We start from the raw sequence: 11,468 nt of genomic DNA on the forward strand, positions 1-11,468 counted from the left end.
GCGAGTCAAAAAGACCTTAAAGCAGAGAAGTTACAATCCTTAGACTCAGCCTGGAGGCTACAGCAGCAGCCAGACACCTGAACCTAGGCTGACCAGACAGCAAATGTGAAAAATTAGGACTGGGATGAGGGGTAATAGGAGCCTCTATAACAAAATGACCCCAAAATTGGGACTGTCCCTATAAAATTGAGACATCTGGTCACCCTACCTGAACCCCTGAGCAATGAAGGAATCAGCAAGGGGAGAAATACAGTAACCCCACCTGCCAGGTGCAGGAGGTTGTAAGAGCCAAACAGGGCTCGCTCTGCAAATGGAAAATATTAACCCTGTGAAGCCTGCAGAAAGGAGCATGCAGTACATCGGGTGAAGTGCATGATGGGAATTAGGAAGCTAAATGGAATTAGAGTGAACATCTAGAAATATAAAACAAATACCAGGGAATTATTTTCAGTCTATCAGAATCAGGAAGCCTGTGAGAGACTCGATGGGTCCCCTGTAGGGTTACCATATTCAAACATTTAAAAAAGAGGAGACTCCACGGGCCCTGGTCCCGCCCCCGGCCCCGTCCCAACTCCACCCCTTCCCCACCCCTGGCCCTGCCCCAACCCCACCCCTTCTCTGCTCCCATTCCAACCCCTTCCCCAAAGTCCCTGCCCCAACTCTGCCCCCTCCTCTGAGCACCCCGCATTCCCCCTTTTGCTCAGATCTTGGTTGGGGGTTGCTAAGTGCTTCCCTGCTCCCCACTCACCCCGCAGCCCCTATGCCCTTGCCTGCCCTGCTCCTCCTCACCCTGCAGCCTCTGCACCTCCCCGCCCCTGCAGCCTCTGTGCTCCCCACTTGCCCTGCAGCCTCTGCGCCCCCTGCCCCTGCAGCCTCTACACACACACACACACACCGCCTGCCCTGCTCCCCCCGCTCACCTGGCAGAGGGAGAGCTGCAGGCTCCAGGTGGAATTAAACACAGCCCAGCTGCTCTGTGCGGGAGGAGGGGGAGGGGGAGGGACTCTGGCTGCTAGAGGCCCTAGTGGCTGCGAGCGGCTTTCAATCAGGCCAGGCGTCCAATCAGCCGTGCCACACAAGGGGAAGGGGAAATCTTGGACATTTCTACTTGAGTAGAAATCCCCCCCCCCGGCCATTTAACACTGAAAAAGCCGGACCTGTCCGGGGAAACCCGGACGGATGGTAACCCTAGTCCCCTGGATCCGCAGGGGGGAAAAGGGAGCAATTGGGGAGGGGAGGGACAATGCTGAGAGACTGACTGGTTTCTTTGCATCAGTTTCCACCACAGAGGTTGTTGGGGAGAAACCTGCCCTGGGTGGAGAGGCTTTCTCCTTCCCTAAAGCCCATTTTACCCACCCTAGCTGCCCTATGGGACCAGAACTCAATGATGGGCTGGGTCCAGCTGTAACAAATGACCTTTAATTTAGGGTCTAGATTTTGGGTGCCAACCTTTAGGCCCCGGGGCCTGGTTCTCAGATGGGTTGGGCACCTGCAGCTGTGGCATCTACACAGCTCTGGAGCACCTCCTGCCCTGCAGTGCTCTAATTGGGAGGGAGTAACTCAGATGCCCTAAATTTGGCCATTTTGCTGATTGTGAGCTTTAATGCTGTGACCTTTGGTAAATCATGAAATTAATGTGAGATTTCCTGATGCCCGGGCCTCTGCTAAATCTTCTCAGAGTGTCTGCTTTCCACTAGTTATTAGGTTAAGTATTGAGAACTGGGGCAAGGGTAATTTCTTATGCAGAAGTTTGGAGAAACTGAGATTGTGCCTTTATACTGACTGACTTGGCTTTTGCCTGGTTAGCCGTTTGCTTGACATAAGGGAAATGTTGCCTTAAGTAACACCTTGTTATTAAGTGATGTGTTCATAAGTTGCTATGTGGGACAAAGACATGTTTTGATCGTACCATGTGTTTAAAGACAACAGACACCCAAAATGTACTGCCAAGGAGCAGTTAGCAAAGTCCACAACCCATATGCAGAGAAAAGAGAACAGTGACATGAAAATAGCTTGGACAGGAAAAGTCCCGCCAATCAAAAAGTTCACGCATGTGTAGTGTATGAATTATACAAGGTACTTTCTATTAACACACAAAGGTGATTGGAAAAGAACTAATAAATATATAATCTGGATGTGTATAATATGTAAGACATTGTAAAGGGTAGATGGAGCATCATAGGAGAAATGTATCATGAGTTGCCTATGCCCCAGGAGAAGGTAACTGGGCAGTATTTCTTTCACTATGTCAGTCATTTCTTACTTTAATACTAATTGTAATGGCAAGACATGCTTTTGAAACAAATAAGGGGTTGAATCAATCAACCTGAGTGACTTGGACCTCAAGTGTGTGGCATTCTCACCCAACAATTAAATAGATGCATAATCTAATTATGAATCAATTGTCCAGCACCATTCACCTCCGACAGTCTAAGACACTTATCCCAATTTCCCCTCCTAGATCCCTTCTAGATACCTTTGAACTTCCGCAGAGCCTCCAATAGTGCAATAGTTTTCTGGGAGAAACCACTGACTCGCTCTTCCAATTCAGGAGAAATCTCCTCTGGCTGCTGGAACTTCCCCTTCTCCCACCTGGAGAGAAACAAACAAACAATTTCATGTGATTATATTCCATTTAGTGACTCATTATAAGTTCTTGCTGATGAGTCGTCGCTCTAATAGGCCTGGAGTTAGAATTCCTCTACTTCTGCCAGCCTCAGAAGGTGCAATATTCCCCTCACAGGACCCATTAATCTTCTTCAACTCTGGCCTGGAGACACTAGCTCTGGGGATAAAAGGGGAATTGAGTCTCCATGGGCAATTCACTGCATGGCCTCCATGCTCTGATGGACAGCAGGTTCCCAGGTGAAGTGCTGTAGAAATCTGCCCACTAGGAACTAGACTGATACACCAACTGCCTCTTCCCCAGGTCCTCGGGGGGGAGACTCTTAATCACTGCTTCCCTGTACGGAATGGTAACCAGAGCCCCCAGCAGTGACAAGCCCATATTCCATCCCCACAATCCTGAGGCAGCCAGTCCCCACAGGGATGTGACACCTCTAGGAAATACTTTAGGTCAGTCTTCCCCACTGAATGGATAATTCCAGAGTCTTCTGAGCAAGAGTTGAGAACCTCAGGATGAAGTTGATCAGAGAGATTTGTATCCAACATGTGACCTTCCCCACACATTTTGTTGTAGAGCCCTGGGGAGATGTGGTGCTAACTGTGATGGGGTCCCACGGGTGAAGCCTGGTACTGTGGGATTGCTGCACCCCCTTAACTCTCTCCGGCCTGGGCTGTCTCTCACAATGCCTTGCTAGTGACAAGCAGCAAGCCCCTTATCACTCAGCACAACAGCATGTGGAGCCCCACACCCAGCTATACTGCATGAATCATCCCAGAGCCACTCATGAATCACACAGGGAAAGGCACCAGCCAAATCCCGCCCCGCAGCTCCCAGCACTGTACCTCAGGAATATACCATCTAATTTATTAATTGGTTCACCACTTCATCAATGGAAAGTGGATATACACCAGCCTTTCCAAAACCTGAGCAGATTTACCACACACTTCATAGAAACTCACTGGTAAAGACAACCAGTAAAAGAAGTTTATTGACTACAAAAAAATAGATCTAAAGTGATTGTCATATACATAGAGATAAGGGTAGCATAAAATCCCTCCTGGGTAGCTGTACTGAATCTTTACCTGTAAGAGGTTAAGAAGCTCAAATAACCTGGTTGGCACCTGACCAGAAGGACCAATGGGGAAAGAAGATACTTTCAAATCTGGGGCGGGGGGAGGTTTTATTTGTGCTCTCTTTATTTGTTCCGTCTCTGGACAGAGAGAGAGAGACCAGGCAGGAACAACATCTCCTGAGAACATACCTGAAATGATTCATCTAAGATTACAAAAATTGTAAGTAAGGCAAGGAAATGCATTAGATTTTCTTTTTGTTTTAGCTTGTGAATTTTCCCTATGCTAAGAGGTAGTTTTATTCCTGTTTTTTATAACTGTAAAACTGAGTCCAGAGGGGAGTTCTCTGTGTTTTAAATCTTTTTATTATCCTATAAAGTTACCTTCCATCCTGATTTTGTAGGTGTGATTCTTTTACTATTTCTTTATAATAAAGTTCTTCTTTTAAGAACCTGATTGATTTTAGTGTCCTAAAGATAAAGGGTCTGGTTTGTACTTGCATTAAAGACAATTGGTTGGTATATTATTCTCAAGCTTCCCCAGGAAAGGGGGTGAAGGGACTTGGGGGGGATAGGGATCCAAGTGACCTTCCCTGAATTTTTGTTTAAATCACTTAGTGGTGGCAGCAATACCATCCAAGGTCAAAGAATGTGTGCCTTGGGGAAGTTTATAACCTAAGCTGGTAGAATATAAATTTAGGGGGTCTTTCATGTGGGTCCCCACATCTGTACCCCAGAGTTCAGAGTGGGGAGGGAACCCTGACAGTGATAGACAAAAAGAAAATATAAGCACGCATTCTAAACTCTCAACCCTATTAGACTGGGCAACATCTAGATTAAGCAGTTTTTCTCCCCCACTGGATATTGCAGTTCACAGTACACAGATTTCACCCTTAAAATCGGGCCAGTCTCTTCTGTTGGAGTCTGTTAGGAAGGAGTTAAAATTTAGCCAGCAGAAAAGACAGAAACTGCTAAAAAGCAAGCATATAGTTTAGCTTATTGGTAAGAAGGAACAAAGCTTGTGCCCATGGAAAGGGACAGTTCTATGAGGAAAGCAGGATTGGGCCCAGAAAAGCAAGCAGGAATATTTTAGTAGCACAAACGGCACTAACAGTTGTAAACAATTGATAAGCTTATACGGTCAATGCCCGCCCAGTAACTTAGATCTTAGAACAAAATAAACCCTCCCATCACAGCCCACTGGATATATGTAAGCACTCACTCCTACCCCGCCTCCTTCCCCCACAAGGTAGTCATAAATGTTTGATGTAATTAGGATGGCCTCTACATGTATGTACTGTTCTTATTTTTATCTTTGTTCAGGGTTCTCTCTTGACTTGTAACTATGTCTCTGTATGAACAAATAAATGCAAATACATTGGTTTAAAAAAAAGTATATAATTGACCACTACTAGGGTTACCATACGTCCGGATTTTCCCGGACATGTCCGGCTTTTGGGGGCTCAAATCCCCGTCCGGGGGGAAATCCCCAAAAGCCGGGCATGTCCGGGAAAATCGGGAGGGCTCGGCGGTGCGGGGCTGGGGCCGGCGGTGCGGGGCCGGGGGCATGGTGCCGGGCCGGGGGCATGGTGCCGGGCGGGGAGCCGGGCCGGGGAGCCGGGCCCGCGGGGCGGGGGGCCGGGGAGCCGGGCCCGCGGGGCGCCGGGGAGCCGAGCCCGCGGGGCGGGGAGCCGGGCCGGGAGCCGGGCACCGAGCCCGTGGGGCCGGGAGCCGAGCCCGCGGGGCCGGGAGCTGGGGAGCCAGGAGCTGGGGAGCCGGGAGCCGGGCCGGGAGCCGAGCCCGTGGGGCCGGGAGCCGGGGAGCTGGGAGCCGGGCCGGGAGCCGGGAGCCGGGCCGGGAGCCGAGCCCGCGGGGAGCCGGGGAGCTGGGAGCCGGGCCCGCGGGGCCGGGAGCCGGGGGCCGGCAGTGCTGGGCGGGCCGGGGGTGGTCGGCCGGGGGCCGGGGCCGGCACCCCAGGGCCCGAGCCGACCCAGGCTGGAGCCGCCGGGGGGCCAGCCTGGGCCGCGCCTCCTCCCCCCACACCCCCCTTACCTGCTTCAGGCTTCCCGCGAATCAAATATTCGCGGGAAGCAGGGGAGGGGGCGGAGACTTTGGGGAGGGGGTGGGGTTGGGGCGGGGCTGGGGGCGGGGGCGGGGGCCCGTGGAGTGTCCTCCATTTGGAGGCACAAAATATGATAACCCTACCACTACAGCACCATATTTTCAAAGCTGCTTGTCAGTCTTCCCAGTACCGTAAATAAACACCCTTCAGTATTGTCTGTGCTTGCCTAATTCTTTTTTTTTTTTAAATCTTTTTGCCTAACAAGTCTTAAGTCTTCTCAGTGTCTTGGTTACTTGCAGCAAAGGTGGGGGCAGGAGAAAGGCCAAGGATGGGCCCCCTGTGTTCTGTTTTATACCCTTAGCCTATGTGCTTGGAAAACACAAGTCCAGGCATGTCTCTGGTGGGCATTGCTGAGTCCCCAGGCAAGGTTGAGCAGTTGACCTGGTGTGGCCTTATGCAGATGAGTCACAGCATTGTAGTTCCCTTGCTGGACAATGGCTGGTGTTGTCTGTTCAGTACACAGCCGAGTGTTGGTTACCTCCCTTGTCATTCTATCTGGAGAGCTAGTAGCCCACAGCATATTTTAGTGACAACCATACAACATATTTTCATAACTTCATATGTATTGACGATATACACATTTAGACGGAACAATGGGTTTCAGCAGATCATAACCTTTCCCGTGATACCTCATATGGCATGCTTTATATGCAATATCACAATTACATGTAAATGAGGACTCTGGGGGTTAGTGATCCCCAAGGTATAGAAAGTCACACTAACATCACCACCAAGCTCTTTCCCAGCATTGTGAAGTGTGAGGGGGAGTGAGAGAGAAACACATACCTGCTCAAGGTGCTTCCGATGTCCTAGAGGAGAGAGAAAGAGAGAGAGAGAATAGCTCAGTCCCATCTGACACACACACACACACACAGGGGATCTCAGGGAAGGGATTTTGCAAATATGGGGAAGAGAGGCTCTGCCCTGGTCCAGGGCCATGGATTCTGTAAGCTAACTGGGCTTTTCCATCTCTAATGTCTCTGTGTCTGTAACTCTGCAAAGAACAATAGTCATTCACATGTCAGGAATGCACACGCCAAGTTACGCTGAGTTACACTGAGATCTCTGACTGCTGGACCCCAGTGCTTACGGTTCAGGAGCCCTCCCTTCCCCATGTGGGGATATGGAATGTTTCTAACCACAAGCACCAGCTTTCTATTGTCCCTGGGGGTGCTGAACCCCAGGCCCTGACTCCACCCCTTCCCCTAATGCCATATCGCTGCCCCACCTCTTTCTGCCCCCACTCCACCCCCACCCTGCCTCTTCCCTGCCTCTTTCTGCCCCCTCCCCCAAGCACACCCCATTCCCGATCCTCCCCCTCTCTCCCAGCGCCTCCTGCACACTGTGGAACAGCGGATCGGGGCAGGCAAGATGCGCTGGGAGAGAGGGGGAGGAGTTGATCTGCGGGGCTGCTGGCATGAAGGAGGCACTGTGGAGAGAGAGGGAGCTGGCTGCCAGTGGGTGCTAGGCATCTGCTAATTTTTTTCCATGGGTGCTCCAGCTCTGGGGTACCCACAGAGTCGGCATCTGTTTCTCACTCAGTCTCACCTGCAGGAATTCACTCGCTGGCATTTGACACTTCCCCTCCATCTCACCGATCAGCTCACTGAGATGGGAAATCTCCTCTGAGAATTTACTGAAATTTTCATTTTGTATCCTCACAATCTCCTCATCCAGCTGGGCCAGCAGGAGCCGCTCTTGTTCCTCCAGGAAGTGCCGCAGTTGCTGAAATTGAGACACAATCTTCTGCCTCTCGGTTTGTGTGTTTCTGTACAAAAATAGGGAAAGGGCTGGTCAGGAACATGGATGGAGCCCGGGGCCCTTTCATGGGCGAGCTGAGTGTGCAGGAGGGAGAACCTCGTTGAAAATCCTGATTTCTGACATTTGACTCTACCCTATGGGTACTAGGCAGAGGATTCTCTCACACCTTCCCCTTTGGCCCCTGTATCTCTGAAAGGGATGTTTCCATGTCTGTCATGTTAGCATATTCTGTTATTCGTGGTCTCTGGGAACTCAGACCCAGAGCAGCAGGTGGCAGGACTCAGCACTACACTGACAGAGATGCCAGGGGAGTTAAAAGAAACAAACTTGTTAACAATGTGAGCCATGACCAGACACAGTGGACATCACTTCACGGGTGACAGTCAGTTCACTTAGGGGGATTTCTGTGAAAGCCACAAGGGCTGGACATTAACTCATTAACTGAAATGGAAGCTTAGAGCTTGTCTATACATGAATCTAACCCAGCAATCCATGATCATGGAGAAACACACACAAGCCCATGTTCACCAAGGCCACACAGGGGTCTGCCTCCAAACAGATCTCCCACCGCCAGTCCCTGCTGGTTAATAACAACAGGCACCTACCAGATACTCCTGGCTTTTCCCCTCTCCAGTCACTTTAAATCCCAGCAGCTTTTCTCTCTCTTCCCTCAGAATCTTCAAATAGGCCTGGATTTTTTCATGAAGAAACAGAAATGATTTGGGAGGTTTTATTTGAAGGGTTGAGAAGGGTGTAGAGCTGAATGTTTTTCCATCCAAACCCCCAGATTGGTTGGTTCTAATCACTTTGTGACATCAGGACCACCAAGGACATGAAACCTTATTAATGCAGACTGGGAGTGTGTCATATTCAGACTTGTTAGCAATTCAAGTTCAATTTTTTTTTTTTTGTAATTAGAGAGAGATCTCATTTGTAAACAAGCTTTATCGGTATTTATGAACTGATTAGTAGTGTAACGCATAATAGGACTCTGGAGTCACATGGGGGTGAATCAATAAACCTGTGTTCAAGAAGGTTTAATGAACAAAGTGATACAAATCCCAAAAGCCACCAGGGTATAAATATGGTCTGGAATTTCAGCCCTGAAGCCCTGGGGACTGCACTGGTTAGACAGAGCTGGTCTAAGCACCAGGTCAAACCCCATGAGATGTCGGGAGGCCATTTGTCTGGCTTGAAGCTGTACAGTCCCAGTTTTGTGGAGCACTATCCCTGTCCAGTAGGGACTTAACACTGGATGTGGCTTTGTCCAGTGAAAATGAGAGAGAGGAGGAAACAGAGCTGGATTTACACATTGCGTGCCCCTAGGCGGGGTCCCCACACTGCCCCCGGTGGCTGAGCAGTTGAAAGGTCCTCGGCTTCAAGCTCCCTCCTCCTGCCTGCAGGGACTCAGAGCTTGAGGGTCCCCTGCTTCCCGCTGTGGCCGGAAGCTGCGGAGTACCCCCACTGCCCGCAGTGGCTTGGAGCTCCTACCCCCGCAGGAAGTAGGGGTACCACCACTTTTCACGTTTAGTGGAGTGGAGTACCCCCACTGCCCAGCACCCATTGCACAGCCCTCACAACTTTCCAGTGCCTCATACCAACCCGCCCAGTGCCTCCCACTGCCTAGCACCCCGCACCCCTTCGCTGCCCAGAGCCCCCCCAAACCCTCCCAGACACCCACTGTCCCGTGCCCTGCCCCCACTCACCAGCCCTGCTGGGAGGTGACTGTGTCTGCTGGGCTGACTGAGGAGTCCTCCAGCAGGGCTGTGTGGGGCCGTCTCCCGCTCAGCTGGCCCTGCTGGGATCTGGGATCAGCAACATTTGAAGTTTTAGGTGCACCTAGAATGCTGGTGCCCCTAGGCACATGCCTACTGTGCAAATGGGAAATCTGGCCCTGGGAGGAGACTGAGGATGCATGAAGGACACCAGCGGGTGGGGGGGGGAGGACACCTCCATGCAGAATGACAAAGGCAGTGTGGGCCCATATTCTGGGGATGTATCTGTGGCCACCCTAATTAGAAATGCAGATTTGTATAAAGAACAGTTGGGGATTGCCCTAGTGCTGTCCTAAACCCTTTCAGTGGCCATGTCCTCTGGGTAGGTACCTCACTTTCCCATTCCCTGGTAAAGATCCCAGAAGCAGTGGATTCTGGAAGATTTCAAAAGGCTGCAGGTGGGGCTAATGGAACCACTTTGGCTGTTCCTTGCCCACATACACACTAGTGCAGTTCAGATTGATACAATCCAGTCTAATCCCCACGGTATTTGGCCCAGCCCTGCGCTGTCTAGAGCCCTTTTGTGGGTGGACTCAAAGGTGTTTGGGGTCCACCCAGTGTTCAGCCCAGTGATCTCCTCTAGGGCAGTCTGGCATTATATTTTAACCCCTGATGGAGCAACACAGGAATTCAGAATCCCAGTGAGAAACCTTATCTCCCTGCTGAGCCTGGGACCTTTATCAAGGAGTCTTTCCCTCCTAATGGACAAACTTCCTCACAGGGGGCTGATACTGAGGTGGCAGCATGGCCTAGTGGTTTGGGCCCTGGACTGGGACAGGGGAGAGCTGGGTTCTATGTCAAGCTCAGTCACTGACATGCTGGGTGACCCTGGGCAATTCACTGCCCCTCTCTGTGCCTCAGTTTCCCTTACCACCCTTTGTTTGTCTTGCTTATTTAGACTGTAAACTGCTCAGGGCAGGGATTGTCCTTCACTGTGTTTTGTGCAGGGCCCAGATCTCATTTGTGGTCTATTAGGGCTACTGGGATGCAAATAAAGATAATAAAAATAAATTCTATTAAACAAATCTGTAACAACAGCTTGTACCTTCCCTTTTCCAGTCTGAAGGTAACACGCTCAGATAAATTGGCCTGCGGCTCTTGTGATTTAAACCTTACTGATCAATTAACAGCTTCAATTAACAGTGGAAGATAGTTTTGAAAAGGATTGAGAAGTAGAGAAAAGTTTCCCACATCAGATATCTTTAAAGACTTCATTTTTTGCCACGCTAGCAGATCATTTACTTTCTATAACATCGCCCATACAATGAAGGCTTTACAGAGCTGAATGATGCACCACACCTGCACCAGGTAACTTTCAGTGAAATTAGCCTGTAATTAAAATCTAAAGTTATTACCCATTAAACTTGACAGCAGTTCCCTACCTTGTACTTCTGGGCAGCCTCCTCTACGGGAACCACTGTGTGAGCGCGATGAGCCCGGGATCTGTCACACGCCACACAGATGGGGGTTTGATCCTCTTCACAGAACAGTTTCAAAGTCTCCTGGTGTTCCCCACACACCCCGTCCCCTCCTGCTCCCTTTGCTGCCTGTAAACTCAACCGTTCAGCTATTTCTAGGACATTTGCCAGCTGCCTGTTGGGCCTGAGGTTTCTCTGTTGCACAGTTTCTCTGCACTGAGGGCAGGAGGCGGCTGTATCGGATCCCTCCCAGCACTGGCTGATGCAGGCTCGGCAGAAATTGTGCCCACACTCCAGAGTGACAGGTTCTGTGAAATACTCCAGACAGACGGGACATGTAGCTTCCTCCTGGAGACTTTCCACGGGGTTCTCTGCAGCCATGGCTCCCTCTGGGCAGAGTAAGTTACAATTTCCTGAGTTCACACCATGCCCCGCCTGCAGCAGCAAGGGATGTTTCCCTTCCTGGAACAGACTCACTCTATTTGCTGAATTGGAAAGAGCCAACATTACGGCTTTGGTCCTGCAGTCACCCCCTGTGCTGGTGGGGCAGGTCACTGGGGATTCAAATGGACACCAGAATCCATCCACCTGTCCTGATAAGCTTGCAGAACTGTGTGTCTAAGGAGTGATATTTAGGCTTGGGCAGAATTAATTTTATTTAACATATAATTTTGACAGATAAAATTAATATTTATTT

The 11,468-nt window shown here is 50.3% G+C and overlaps 1 protein-coding gene across 1 annotated transcript in view; it reads right to left on the bottom strand.

Moving 5' to 3' along the window:
- The window catches only part of LOC135975013 (zinc finger protein RFP-like), a 41,273-nt gene extending 30,106 nt beyond the window's left edge, over positions 1-11,167 (bottom strand). Inside the window, exons 1-5 of the mRNA XM_065565046.1 lie at positions 10,736-11,167; positions 8,191-8,267; positions 7,366-7,585; positions 6,604-6,626; positions 2,477-2,592 (exon numbers count right to left, since the gene is read on the bottom strand). Of these exons, the coding sequence (XP_065421118.1) occupies positions 2,477-2,592; positions 6,604-6,626; positions 7,366-7,585; positions 8,191-8,267; positions 10,736-11,152 (853 nt within the window). The 5' untranslated portion in view covers positions 11,153-11,167. The remainder of the gene's footprint in view (positions 1-2,476; positions 2,593-6,603; positions 6,627-7,365; positions 7,586-8,190; positions 8,268-10,735) is intronic.
- Between the last annotated feature and the right edge of the window lie 301 nt (positions 11,168-11,468).

The sequence above is a fragment of the Chrysemys picta genome, chromosome 12 (assembly GCF_011386835.1).
Source record: "Chrysemys picta bellii isolate R12L10 chromosome 12, ASM1138683v2, whole genome shotgun sequence".
Lineage (NCBI taxonomy): Eukaryota > Metazoa > Chordata > Testudines > Emydidae > Chrysemys > Chrysemys picta.